This window comes from Eubalaena glacialis, chromosome 7 (genome assembly GCF_028564815.1).
Source record: "Eubalaena glacialis isolate mEubGla1 chromosome 7, mEubGla1.1.hap2.+ XY, whole genome shotgun sequence".
Classification (NCBI taxonomy): Eukaryota; Metazoa; Chordata; class Mammalia; order Artiodactyla; family Balaenidae; genus Eubalaena; species Eubalaena glacialis.
Window position 1 is genome coordinate 72235913 of NC_083722.1, and position 14578 is coordinate 72250490.

General features: G+C 45.7%; 2 protein-coding genes across 7 annotated transcripts in view; one reads left to right on the forward strand and one right to left on the reverse strand.

Annotated features, from left to right (window-relative positions):
- Nucleotides 1–9816, reverse strand: part of KIF9 (kinesin family member 9) — a 55370-nt gene extending 45554 nt beyond the window's left edge. For all 5 annotated transcript variants that reach the window (XM_061196666.1, XM_061196669.1, XM_061196667.1 and 2 more), the window contains exons 1-4: nucleotides 9556–9816; nucleotides 5481–5578; nucleotides 3645–3810; nucleotides 1421–1527 (exon numbers count right to left, since the gene is read on the reverse strand). In XM_061196666.1, coding sequence (XP_061052649.1) covers nucleotides 1421–1527; nucleotides 3645–3810; nucleotides 5481–5573 — 366 coding nt within the window. In that variant the 5' untranslated portion in view covers nucleotides 5574–5578; nucleotides 9556–9816. The remainder of the gene's footprint in view (nucleotides 1–1420; nucleotides 1528–3644; nucleotides 3811–5480; nucleotides 5579–9555) is intronic.
- Nucleotides 9817–9835: 19 nt separating this feature from the next.
- Nucleotides 9836–14578, forward strand: part of KLHL18 (kelch like family member 18) — a 51180-nt gene continuing 46437 nt past the window's right edge. Inside the window, exon 1 of one of the 2 annotated variants that reach the window (XM_061196672.1) lies at nucleotides 9836–10156. In XM_061196672.1, coding sequence (XP_061052655.1) covers nucleotides 10028–10156 — 129 coding nt within the window. In that variant the 5' untranslated portion in view covers nucleotides 9836–10027. The remainder of the gene's footprint in view (nucleotides 10157–14578) is intronic. The other variant, XM_061196671.1, reaches the window with a different exon arrangement.

Sequence of the window (14578 nt, forward strand, 5' to 3'; positions counted from 1 at the left end):
AGAACTCAGCCTTCTCGACTCCTAATACCCTCCCCAGTGCTTATCAGCAGGTGACTTTGGGCTGGTCTTTTCCCCTCTCTAGACCTTAACTTTCTTATCTGTTAAATGGGGAGTTGGGCTGGATTATCCCTGAAGTCCCCCCCTTGCTCTAACAGGCTAGATCTGTGCTGTCCAATATGCTGGACACTAGCCACAGGTGGCTGCTGAGTGCTTGAAATCTGGCTCGTGCAAATGAGGAACTGGATTTTAAATTGTATTTAATTTTAACTAAAAATTTAAAACTGATAGTAAATTCAGTTATTGGTAAACTTTTAAGTATGTTTGGAACAACTTGGGTTTATAAATCTACCTTTTCAACTGTAAATTTCATGAACTCTAAATACAGAGCAACTCTTTCTGATGAATATTTAGTGTCTTAAATAGAAATGGGCTGTAAATGTAAAATACATACCAGATTTCAAAGACTCAGTATAAAGAAAAAGAATGTAAAATATCTCAATAATTTTCATATTGATTTCATGTGGAAATGATATTTTGGCTATATTGAGTTAAATAAAATATATTATTATATATCATATATTATATATTATTTAAAAATAATTTCACTTGTTTTACTTTTTTAAATGTGGCTATTGGAAAACCTAAAATTGCATATGTGACTTACATTATATTTCTATTGGGCAGCGCTGGGCTAGACTATAAAGTCTAAGATGCTGAGATACTGAAGCGTTGACAGTGGGAGGTTAAGGCTATTGCTTCAAGAAATTATCGCATGGATGGTTATACACTAGAGGGACATCTACACTTCTTACAGCACAGGGCTATAAAACCTCAAGATGCTTTTTAGGGAAAAGTCCTTTGCCTCCCACCTTCAAAAAGAGGGTCCTCACAGAATGCAGGCTAGCAGACTCTGAAGGAAGGCCCATCTGTCCTGTCTTCAGTCACACTTCCCAGACCCCCAAGGCTGACTCGGTCCTGAAAGCTCATGTCGTGCCCTGCTTCTTCCCTTTGCTCTTTCTGGGGCTGTGGTGGTGCAAGAAACCAGAGCAGGCCAGTAAGGAAGCTCTGCAATGGTTCATATCTCCCTCATTAAAACCAGGAAGGAACAGGATTAGGACCTCCGAATCCTCAATTACAGGGTCACAGACCATCAGAGCAGCAAGAAGCCAGTCAGCACATCTGACTCCCTCTTTAACAAATGAGGAAACAGGCTCAGCATGGGCATAGGTCAGAGCCTGGAACCTAAACTCTTGGTTTACACATACACACACACCCCACCCTGGGTAACCTGTCTCCCCTACAGGCTGCAACTCCTTTGAGGCTGGACCCCACTGTCTCCAGGAGCTCGCCTGGGATGGGCAGCATGTATGGTAGAAAGAGGAGACCTGTGTGGCATCCCACCCACAGGCCCACTCTCTACCTGTTGTAGGGCACGAGGGAGGATCCCCCGGTGCTTGTAATTCTCAGTTGCCCCCGTCATGGTGTACGTCTTGCCAGCTCCCGTCTGCCCATAACACATGATGGTGCCTGCAAACATTTCAAAACACGTCTTGGTGACATCCAGAAAAACAGCTCCAAGGATAGCTCTCCCATCCCCCAGCATGCCCAGTGCCAGCCAGAACCCTAGCGTGAAGGTGGCCATCAGGAGCAGCCAAGGACAGCAGGAATTCCTGCCATGGAGGGTGGGTGAGCAGGGAAACAGGGATATAAATGGTCAAAACACAGACAGCTGCTCTGAATCTGTGGTCCATGTAGTGCTCTACTGCTTCCTCTCCCAAGAGGGGATCTGATCCTAGGGCTTCTGAGGAGAGCAGGGAATTCCAGGGAACAGAGGAACTGGGAATTTTCCTAGAAAGATGAGGGAGATAAGAGCATTGAACTCAGCCCTTCTTTAGCAAGATCATGAACAGCCAGGCTCTCAGGGCTTGGCCTCCCTGCAGGGCAGCCCAGGCAGGAGGAAAGAAGGGCTTTCAAAATCCCCTGGAAGAGATGGGAGTCAGAAGGGCATTTTCTGTTAGTGGTGGGAATTCTTTATAGACTGCAAGTTCCCACTGGACTAAAGGGCTGCTAGTTGGTCCCAGGCCACTTTCAGAAATGGAACACCATGACCAAGCCCTGATCTGTCCCATTGCCCTCTCTGGGAAGACTTTCACTTGCACCTCTCTCGTGCTTTAGGTCTACCATCACCAGGCTCTGGGACACAAACCAGTCACCCTGGGCTCCGGTTCCCATCTGCTTTTCTTCCTGGCTTGAGCAGCCTGAGCCACACCCAACCCAAAGGCTGCTTCTGGGCATTTACAAAGCAGATCTGCCCGGGCAATGCTGGGCCGTGGAAATCAGTGTTTGCCTTTGCCACGTGAATGCTCTAGTTCCTGGGATTGGTAGGTTTTACACAAGGGGTCTTAATTCAGCATCTGAGCTGGAGTCAGAAGCAGTGTCTATTAATCCTGCAGAAATGTGCAGGAAGGAGTCAGTTCAGCTGGGACTCAGAGCCCATTTGTGGCTCCAAAGCACTCAGAGCCCACAACTGTTAGCCTCCCCGGGCCTTAGCTCCTTTGTCTCTACTTCCTCAGGGCCACATCCCCTCAGGACCAATGGGGACCATAGCTATATATCATACACAGGATACATTACAACGTTTAGGCATCTACACTCAATGGACTTTTAAGCAGAAGACCTAAAACTTGCAAACAGGGAACATTCTAGTCAGGAGCCACCAGACAGGCAAAGTCTACAGACTGTGACATATTTTTTTCTATGGATTTTTTTTTTTTTTTTTTTTTTTTTTGGTCACGCTGCGTGGCATACGGGATCTTAGTTCCCCGACCAAGGATCAAACCCACCCTCCCTACAGTGGAAGCACAGAGTCTTAACCACTGGACCGCCAGGGAAGTCCCTCTATGGATTTTTTAATCTTTTTAAGATTTTAAGGGACTTCCCTGGTGGTCCAGCGGCTAAGACTCTGTGCTCCCAATGCAGGGGGGGGGGGGGGGGCCGGTTTGATCCCTGGTCGGGGAACTAGATCCCACATGCCGCAACTAAGACCTGGTGCAGCCAAATAAATAAATAAATAAATATTTTTAAAAAAAGATTTTGAAACAGTCTTAGAGTGAACTAGTTTGTAAAAATTTCCCAATAAATTTTAATTTGTTAAAAAAGCTTCTCAGTTAAGCTTTTAAGAAAGTCAAACTATACTCAAGTCTTTAGTGATATATGTAAATAATACTATACTACAATAGAATAGATTGATTGTGCTGGTAGAATGAATGGAAATATCTCCTAGCAGGTAGCCAAGAGAAAAATGTTTTGACTCCATCAAATTTATCATAAAGACATTATGTTCAAAACTAATATTCAGGGGATTTGAAACGGGATAATAGTTGAATCCCCATGACCTATAGAGAGTCAGGGTCATTTAATCTTCCTATGAAGGTAGGATCCCAGAATCATGGATCAAGCCATGCCCACAATATCACCAAGCAAATAAGTTTTCCACCATAAGAACATGGAGACAGACAAATAATCAAACAAAAGTTAGTAAGTGAAGTTGTAGTTTATTCACCATAAAATACTTGTACCTCTTCCTGGGTGGGCGGGGGTTCCACAGGTTCTTATGTAAAACAACAGTTAATCAACTAAATTACCATTATAGCCATTGAGGGCTTGAGAAACCACATCTTTTGCGACTGTCTCATAAACCAAGTCCTGGGAGGCATCATGGAGAACTCCATCCAGCTTGAATGACCAGTCTGTCTGCTGGTTATTGACAACTCCTCTCCGAGTATCTTTTTTTAAGTGAATATCAATGGTCTAGGAAGAGAGAGAGATACCTGTTAAGAAACTGGTATAAAAAAGTCACTGATAGCCAAGGCCTGACCTGGAGGAAACAGAGGAGGTGAACTTTAGGAAGAACAGGGACTTGCACGTATTCTGGACGACCTTTGGGAGCTGGGAAGGAAGGCACTGCAGGGAGGCCACACACCCTCAAGGTGGAAGGATCAGGAGACTGGAGCACTTGCTGGTTTCAGCACATCTCACCCTAGTTTTCAGGGTGCTGTCTGTCTTAGTTCCCCCATTTCTGATATGCGGCCAAGCATATTTATCACATATCAATATTTATCACATTAAACAAGCTTTAGATAAATTCAGTAAGTACAGGGAGGCCTTGAATTAGGCCAGAGAGAATAGTGGGCTTGGTGACGGAGGCCTGGGCTTGAGCCCCATCTCCCTGGTGACTGGCGGTGAGGCCTCCCTCAGCACTGTGGTGAGCACTTACTTCCACACACACTCTATGGGCTAATGTGAGCAATGATGAAATGATAGCCACAGGAAAGGCTCTGGACTCCTCAGACACAGTTACTCACTGGTATTAAATTGAGGGTGACTACCTACTTGTAATCAGCAGATTTTTAGATGCAAAGATTTCTAAAAAAATTTTTTAGAGTTTTAGATCCCTCCATAGCAAGCCACTGTGGCAGCAGCTAGTTTAGAAACATATTGGGTTAGGTCAATGGTAGATTCCAATCTTTGAAATGGGAACTTCTGATGTAAACAGACTCTCACTGGAATCTTATACTGGCTGCCCTAGTCCAGAAGCCAAGACACAGCCACGTGCAGAAAAACTAAGATCAACAGAGAAAGGCTTGGTCTATTCATACATTAAATGCTCTGTGCTTCAGTGGTCACTGAATCCATGTCCAGCAGGGTGCACTTCACAGCGCTGCATCTGAGTTTCTTTCTGACTGCTAGGACTTTCGAACCTTGAGAAGTTGGCCTTTGAATTCCTCTCTTAATGTCTCCATGCTGCCCATAGTAGATCCACAAATGTTTGCTGAATGAAAACATCTCATAGTCTCGAGGTGTCCTAAGCCTGTTACAGCCTTCAGAAGAGTTGTCAGGACAGTGGTGGGGACAGGGGGATGGATAGATCTTTCCAGTTCTCTCCATAAGAGTTTCTCCCTCCCTTTGGTAAGTTTAATAATAATCATCTGAAGACATTCCTATTGTACTTCCTGGGAGATCTGATCACCAGAAAGTTTTATGAGTGTGGACAAATGTCAGCTTCCTGTGTCAGATATAAAGATAAAGGTAAACTTTTTTTTAAAACTTTTAATTTTATATTGGAGTATAGTTGATTAACAATGTTGTGTTAGTTTCAGGTGTACAGCAAAGTGATTCAGTTATACATCTATCTATTCTTTTTCAAATTCTTTTCCCATTTTGGGATTGACATGTACACACTGCTGTATCTAAAATGGATAGCCAACAAGGACCTACTCCCATTAAAAATGGGAGTTTCATGAGTTTCCTCATCAACAGCATTGTGCGGGAGTGCTTTGGCCTTGAATGACTCTAGATTCCATCTGAACTTCTACCAATTCTGTCTTGGTCCTTAAAAGGTTGCTTGGAAACCTTAGAGGTTGTAGTGAGGAGGGACAGAGAGATGCCCAGGCAGGTGAAGGCAAACACACTGTACTTACTTTGTTGTCATCTCCATATTTGATCATTTCATGAGCAAAGTCATCAGTAGGTTTGACACGGACAAACGCATGAACTTTTTTCCTAGTACCCATTCTAGCTAAAAAGAAGAAAACAGCAAAATTTTCAGTAGCCATCCTCCAACAACCATTAGAACGGAGGTGTCATTCATCAAGAAGATCAGAAAACATGATGTGCAGTCCATGTTTTCCTCTCCCACTGAGAGCCAGTCTTCCTTTTTGCCCCCCAGCATTTCAGTGATCTGTCCACAGGACGCTGTTCAACAAGTCCGTGTACTTCCTACTTTACAGGGTGCCTCACCACTCTCCACCAACAACCCCCTAAGAGACCGAAATACAAAGCAAAAAGAATGCTCCCTTTAGTGGCCTAATTTTAGATGTGGTTTCTAGAAATGTTCCGTATCAGAGTTTACCTACACTTTGCCTTATTCACTATATTTTCCTCTAAAATACTGACTATGAAATGCATTAGAACTAATTTTCTTTTTTTCATTAATATACCTTACTTCAGATGTAGCACCTCCTTCTCTACCTCCATTAGACTAACTTAGATCAGAAAAAGATTCCCTGGAAGTACATTTAATCTAGCCCATAGTCTAATATTCTTTCTTCTCTGCCACTCCATTGAGAGAAAAATCTCAGTCCCCTACCTCCTCTCCCTCTCCTAAAACGTAATTATGTATATTCTCATCATTTTCTTTCAGGCAGTCACACATATATTTGTATTCCTTCATTTATACTATCACAAGTAATTACCATGTATAATAAAATGTTAAAATAAACATTGAATGTAGCTTCATCGAATAGGTTGAAAGCCTATAGTTATAAATGACAGGGAGGGAGATTTAGGTAAATTAACTTCTTATTATGTGGAGTTTTCCTATAGTGGGAAGGACTTTCTCAAAGTAAGGACCATAAACACTATAAACAGTCAAGCAAGATGCCAACTAGCAGAGATGCTACAAAAGGGATTGTTTGTATTACAGAGAGAGTTAATTGATCTCTAATATCCTGTCCAACTAAAGTATTTCATAAACATTTAAAAAAATTGAATTGTACAGGAATTCCCTGGTGGTGCAGTGGTTAAGAATCCACCTGCCAACGCAATCCCTGGTCCAGGAAGATCCCACATGCCGCGGAGCAACTAAGCCCGTGCGCCACAACTACTGAGCCTGCGCTCTAGAGCCCGCAAGCTACAACTGCTGAGCCTGTGTGCCACAACTACTGAAGCCCGTGCGCCTAGAGCCCATGCTCCACAACAAGAGAAGCCACTGCAATGAGAAGCCCGCACACTGCAACAAAAGAGTAGCCCCGCTCGCCGCAACTAGAGAAAGCCCGCGCGCAGCAACGAAGACCCAACGCAGCCAAAAATAATAAATAAATAAATTTATTAAAAAGAACCCAAAACTCATTTAGAGTTAATGCTCCACAAAGTACAAAACAGACTTTGAATAGAGACAATGCCTGAGGGTCAGGATGTGTGCTGCATCATGCACTTCTCTTTTGATGTCCCTGACAGGGTTGGGCCAGTTCCATAAGAAATGAGGCATTTGCCCCTAAAATAACCTGTACTTTCATGGGGTAGGACAGAGGAGTTGAGGCTAAAGAAAACTCCTGGATACTTCTGAAAAAGACAACCAGCAAAGGAATTGCTGAATTTATGAAGAGGTAGGGAAACATGAGGGATAGGGAGCTGACTCAATTTCATCTTCAAATTGGTAAATAGCAATATCATCACAGTTGTTCAGGAAAAAATAGCTTGTTTGTGCTACTGCAAAGTGTTCTAACAAACTGATCAGATGGTCAATATTTTTAAAAAGCTAATTTTCAAGACCTTGACTGTTAAAAAATTAATGTCCCTCCACATTTCTAGACATAACTTGTGGTGACCACTTGATTTCCTCATACAGTTATCTTAGCTATCATCAAGTGGCATTAAGTATCTCTACAGAAGCAAATTAAATAGAGACAGGCCCTGCCCTTTCAGTTTACAGTTTCAATGAAGTGGGCGAAATAAAACTCTAACCCCTATACAAACCCTTCAGATGTCACATTAAATAAGCAAACTACTTTCACACCTGCCTACTGTAGAGTGTGAGTCCACTTCCCACATTCCTCAAGTAATTATTTCATGGAAGTCTTTTCCTGGCCACTGTGGGATCACTCAGATCTTTTAATTTTTAGAAAATGAATCTGTAAGGTATTCAGGTAAGTAAGGATAATGGCTTGTCCAATTTCAGGTCTAAGATTTTTGTTTGCAAAATTGAGCTCTAGAAATAAAAAGCCACAAATAGCTCTAACAGGACTCCCAAACTGAGGAAACTTAAGAGATGATCTCATCTCCAAGTTCACTTTGATCTAGGCTTTTGGGAAGTGGAGAGTGGAGAGAGGTGGGCTGACTCAAGCAAACACTTACACTCAATTTCTAAAGTTCTGGGAACCATTCCCCATACCAGTCTGGTGGCCCATCCTCCTGCCCAGGGAAGTTAAGATGCTGCCCAGGGTGCCCTCTGAAAGGGACCATGAAGAAGTAGGGCGGTTGCTCAAGCCTCCCTCCTGGCAGCCCCTACCCACTGACAGCCCAAGGGCAGCACAGGCCAGCTCCAAGCATTACCCTTCCCTCAGAGCCTACCCCTTTTCTGCCCAGCAATTTGCCAACATGCACATGCAGTCATTCTATCTGTGCTTCCCAATTCTCCCCATGCTCACGCCCATGGCTCCAGGCACGCCAGGAGCCATATCCGCCTGACACAAGCCTTCTCTATTAACTACATCCCTCCTGCGAGTCCACTACCCAGCAGCCCCTCAACACCCAGTCATTTGGAGACCCCACGCCAACTTGCACTTACTGAAATAAATGCTTGTTACCGTTCTTACGCCACATCATTTGAGTGGGTTTCAGCTCCCAAATTAAATTACAAGCTGTTTGAGGGACAGGACTGTGCCTTTTATTTCTTTTGAACCCCCCCTCAAAGTCCGGAACAGTGCCCAGCACAGAGCAGGTGCTTAAGAAATGGTGATTGGTGGGGATGGTCATGACTGGAAGTCAGAGGGTGGCGGAATCTCCATATGTGGGTCCATCTTCGGTCACTACTGAGAGAGTCCCAAAGGGCACATGATGTCACTCGTCTCCCTCACCACCTCCAACCCCTGAGCCCACAGCGCTTCCAGGAGGACACTGGGTTTCCAGGCCCACTTGCAAGAAGCCAACTTCAGCCCATCACCACGCTCTCCGTTTTAGTAGGGTCCTTCTCTCTCAGGACCTTGTGGGGAATGCCTCTCCCTCGTGGACACCACCCTTAGATATTTCTGGTGTAAGTAAGTGAACCTTTGAGTGGCCACCAGGACCCCTCTCTGCTGAAAGGCTCACAGTTTCCTCATTTGTTTTAGGGGTGGGAATGAAAAGATTGCCACCAAGCACCCCTGAAAGCTCAACAAAAGGAGAGGACCAGGTGGGTCCCTATCTTCCAGCGCTCCTGTCCAGAACAGAGGCTCTCAAGGAGAACACTCATAGCCACCAGAAAGGTAGCAGCATCTGAAGCTCCCAAAAGAGGGTCCAAACGCACCTGGCCTTGGACTAAACAAAAGACTCGGACCCAGGCCAAACTGGTCTTTCTCCTTTTTCTAACCCAACATGCTGGACCCCTGTGTGGTGTTTGGGAGGCAGTGGGCCTTGGGACCATTCCTGTGCCTCTCTGGAGCGATTTCCGCATTCGTAAAGCGAAGGGCCAGGATGGCAATCCCGAAGCCCCCTCCAGTTAGAAAACCGAACACAGAAGAGTCCAGAAGACCAGAGATCTCTGAACCTCAGGGGCGACGTAGGACCCTCGTGGGGCCAGGGAACGTTAGATCCGAAGACCCTAAGCCGCAGCAAGGCTTAAAGGGTCCCCTCGACGCCTCACCCTCCTCCGCCCGGGTTTCACAGATCAACGAGCCAAAGCTGGGGGACTCCCGGGTGGAGCGGTGTTCAGATTCCAGCAGCTGCCCGCCGCCCGGGCGGACACCCCCTTTCCGGCCTTCCTTCTCCCCACCCTGACCGCGCGTGATCCCTGCTTACCGCTCCGGAGGCTGGAGCCCTTCCGCAGCCCGACCACTGCATTAGCAGCTACAGAAACCCGGCAAGCTCTGCTGCCGGGCTGTGTACACAGTTGCCGTGGCAACGGGCCGCTTCCGGAGATTCCGGAAGTAGGGGTGGTGGCGGAAGTGAAGTCCGCGGTCCTCTGTTGAGATACGAGTAAGGCCAGGGCCGAATTAGGAGGACGGGAGATGGGACCGATTAATCTAAAAAGACTGCGACAGCTGCAGGCGCGAAGCCAGGGTAGGGGTAGCGAGGGAACGAAGGATGCGCAAGAACCAGGAAACGGGGCAGCCGGGCTTCCGGCGCACAGCAGATTGAGACTACGGCGGCCGCGCAGGCCCGTCTAACCCCAGCCCTGCGCTCCGAGCTGCCGTCCATAGGCGCCCCCGCCCCGCCCAGCTTAGCTTCGAGCCAGCCGGCCAGGCCTGCGCAGTCGCGGCGGCCGGGGAAGATGGTGGAGGACGGTGCGGAGGAGCTGGAGGACCTGGTGCACTTCTCCGTGTCCGAGTTGCCTAGTCGCGGCTACGGCGTCATGGAGGAGATCCGGCGTCAGGGCAAGCTGTGCGACGTGACGCTCAAGGTCCCGGGTGCTGGGCGGCGCGGGGCTGAGGGCCAGGGGACCGAATGGGGAGGGAAGAGAGGCGGGGGATAAGGGAAGAGAGGTCTAGAGCTCAGCGGGGTGGGGAAAGGAGGTTGGAGGGAGAGCGAGTAGGGGAGAGAGGAGTGCTGACTGGGAGAGGGGGATTGGGGCTGAGTGGGGAGACGGACAGGGACAGCCTCTCAGCCCTTAGAAAGAAAGGCTGAGAGGTGCGCCGCTGAGGCCCTCGGAGTGGAGACATTGGGGTGCCCGCCTCCCTTTTCTGTCACTCAGACGAGAGAAAATGGACTTGCAGCTCCTCTATGGACGAAGGGGCTGTGGCTCTCTCTACATTCTGATGGGCACTACGGAAGCACCTTTTCTTGCCACTACAGACGTTTCTTTGTGCCCCTCGAAGTTAGCTGCGCTGTGGTAGAGGCGTGGGCTTTTCCTGAGGAGTCATTGCTTGCCCTTGACTGATAGATTACTACCTTGTCTCTTAAGAGCTTTTAAAATCTCATCTGGAAATCTTTTGAGGTGAGCAACCACTCTGCCTCGCACTAGAAGGCACACTACCACCACCAGCAGCACCACAAAGGTCTCGGAGAATGGACTGATGGGCTGCGTGGGGAGAGGGCTCTCTTAACCACCTGTTCCCTATTGGCATTCTGGGCGCAAGAGCCAGGCTTCCTCCCGTGCTTTGCATCCATTCCTGCTAGAGAGGCATGCTGTGCTGCTCCTTGGCCAAGCTGTTGAGCCAGGTGGAGCTCTCCAGGCGGGGAGATGCTCTTGCAAACCCTGCTCCCTGTTGGGCTTTGGCTAGAAGGTTGTCAGCATCTGTGAATGACCCTGTTTAAAAAATAAAACTATGCAGAGATCTGTTTGCTCTTCTTATTTTCGACAGCGTTAAGGAAACTTCCTCTTCCACATATTTGAGTCAGACTTCTGGAGACACTAAAGTAGAATGGTTAAGAGTGTGGCTTTGAGAATGGTATATGGTTCAACCAAAGACTAAAAAAAAAAAAAAAAAAAACCAGAGTGTGGCTTTGGAGATAGAAGGATTTGGATTAAAATCCTTGGGAAAGTTACTTAATCTCTCTAAGCATCAGCTTTCCAAATGTAAAAATAGGATGATTCCTAATTCTTAGTATTCATACGAAGATTAAATGAGAAAATTTGTGGTATTCTTTGCATAATGCCTGGTGTAAGGTTTTCATCACTCTAAACCCCTCCTGAAGGAGATTAGTTTTCCAGGAGAGGAGTGAAGTAGACTGAGAGGGGAGAGCATCTTTAATGGGGAACCAAAGGGTTTGAGAAAAATGAGCTGGAAGGAAGCAGAGAAAGTAAATATAAATGAGACATTTTTGTCCACGGTGATTACATAGTAGTAGATGTCGAGGTTACTAGAGATTTGTAAGCAAAAGAATGATCTGGTTGTGGCAGTAACACTTGGGGTTAGTAGAGACTAGTGAAAAGCAGTAATGGGGACGAATTTTCGGATTAAGATTTAGGCTGTAAGGGTAAGCCAGGGAAAGCTTATAAGACACACAGAAGCAAATAGGGAATGATAGAGTGAGATGGTCACACTACGTAAGTTAAAGCATTGCATTTTGCCTCTGCACTTAATGCACATATAGAGTATAGCAACCCCGTAGCATAAAAATGCTTGTGTGTTTTTTCCATTGAAATACTTTTTGTTTACTCAAAGGGACAAGTAAATTATCAGAAGTGATTCCAGCTGAGAATGTCTGTCTAAATTGCTATATTAGTTTCAAGGATCTGGGACACAAGGACCAGTATAAAGGCATAGGCTAGAGCTGGACAGGACTGTAGAAAGTTCTGCTTCATTGGTTTTCTAACTATTCTGTGGAGCCTGAGGAGTAGTTCAGTGCCCTGTGATGGTAGGGCTCAGAGAGAGGCCAAGCAAACCAAGCTCTGCCTCATTTCACTCCCCTTCCCTAGAGCTGCTCTGTGAAATCTGTGTCAGTCTCTCTCTCTTTTTTTTTTCTTTAATTAATTAATTAATTAATTAATATTTGGCTGCGCCAGGTCTTAGTTGCGGCATGCGGGACCTTAGTTGCGGCATGCGGGATCTAGTTCCCTGACCAGGGATGGAACCTGGGCCCTCTGCACTGGCAGCGTGGAGTCTCAACCACTGGACCATCAGGGAAGTCCCTCGGTCTCTCTTTTTCAAGATAGAGTCTTTCCTGAACTTCTGGTGATTCCAGACTTTCTTCCAAATAAATAGAAACTGAAAAGCTGGTTGGAAGCTTTTTGGTGTGGGATGGGTTTATTGATTAGTGGGCCTCCCAGTAGGGCAGTGGTTCTCACACTTTAGCAGACATTAGAATCACCTGGCAGCCTTGTTAAAAAAACAGTTGTTCAAACATTGTTCACCCCAGAATTTCTTATTCAGTAGGTCTGGAATGGACCTGAGAATTCACATTTCTGATAACTTCCGCAGTGATACTACTCCTGGTCTCGGGCCACATTCTGAGCCACACCTGTAAGGTGGTGGACCTGTCCTTTGCTATGGGATATGTTCAGAGTCCATGGATCTTCCTTCAGGCTTCTGCCTACATGGAGTAAGCCTGGCTGTTATCATTCTAGGAGCTGATGGTGGGAGGGGACTGGGAGCTCTTGCTTCTGTATGCAGACTTTCCCTTAATCCCCCTGAATAGTACCACTTCATGTCTTCCTTGGTGCTCTGGTTACCCAAGTCTGGAGTCTCTGGTTCATCCTGTCCAGAGAATAAACCTCCAGACTTCTGCTGGGGCAGTGACGGGGCACTTGCCTGGGGCAGGGAACCAGTACTGCCTGTTTACAGCCTTCCTTATGTTCACACCTTCAGAGGAAACCTGTATCTTCAACAGTTGAGTTTTGGAGGGTGTTCTGGAGTGACTTGCCATCTAGAGCACTCAGTATTCTCCATGTAAGTCAGTTACTATCCATTTGTCTGCTTTTCATCTTTGAAAATATGGTGACATTTCTAATCTGCTCTCTCAGCTTCTTTGTACTTTGGAGCTTTGCTATTCCTTGATTGTCAGTCTGAGAGGTAGCACAACACAGACTCGAGCCAGATCGCCTGGGTTTGAATACTGGCTCTGCCACTTATTAGCAGTGAAAACTTGGACAAGTTCCTTAAATGCTGGTGATTCAGTTCTTTCATCTATAAAATGGGGATCATCACCTACCTAGTAAGAGTGTTGAGGATTCCACTAATTAATGCACTTAAAACAATCATGTAGTAAACATTCAGTAAGTAGAAGATATTTATGAATAATAACTTAATGGGATTTCCTATTAAGGGGAAGTGGAGATAAATGCATGTGTTCTGCCTGCCATTTTGAATTCATTTTAGACTCAGTTTAATTCTAGATGGTTTTATCTAAACATTATGTTCATTGCCTTAAAAGCGTTTGCAAAGCACTGATCTACTTCCATAGCTTGCATTTTACAGATGAGGACCAAGCCTAGAGGGAGAGGGGACTCATCCAAGGTCACAGATTAAATTGGGCAGAGCTAGAACTAGAGACTAGACTCCTGCTGTCCAGACTCCAGGTCAGGTGTTCCTTCCTGCTCTCCTGTTGCCTCTTCTATCAGTGACAGTGACTGAACTGATTTCAGCTGCTACCATTTGAATTAATCTACCTCAGGTCAATTGTACTCATCCTTAACAACATGTTACCTTTTCTATCTTTCCAAGTTTTAGGGAGAGTGTGACAGTCAGCATTAGCAAGCATGCCACTTTCTCAAAATTCACTGCCAACTCTTGAACCTTGCTTAATTTTCTTTTTGGAAATATTTGAAATTTAAATTCCTTAGGTGCCTGTTGGATAGTTAAGTAGAGGCATAACAGAAAAGAGTAATATTGATATATTGGATTTTTTAAAATCACATTTTATATCTATGGTAATTCGAACTTCTTTGAAAAACTGAAAGCACTGAACCCTCTCGCCAGAAAAATGCACATACTTACATATGTGCAAACTTTTGCATTCAGTTATAAGAGCAGTTCCCCTGGAGCCCATCTTTGGATCTTGGGTTATGAATAGAACTGAGTATTATTCTCCTATCAGGAAAAGCCCATGTCTTTCTCCTTGGCAAGTCATTTTATCTTAAAGGTTAGAAGGATAGTAGTGCAAGACTTCTTGGCAGCCTGTAACATAAGACTTAGTCTGGGTAGAGAGGTTTGCAGTCACAGAGGCGCTTATCTCCTCTTCCCAACAGTTGGTTTCATCCCCTTTCCTCTGGGCTACCAGGAGCCCAGTGCTCAGGCCGCATCTGTCATGTTCATCTGGGTCCAGCAAATTGGGCAGACTCCCCAGATGCAATGCGTGTTCTCCGCAATCTCTTATTCATGAGATTTAGACTCACCAGATTCCTATATTTCTATTCTTTCCTCACATACTCCTTTCTTTTTCT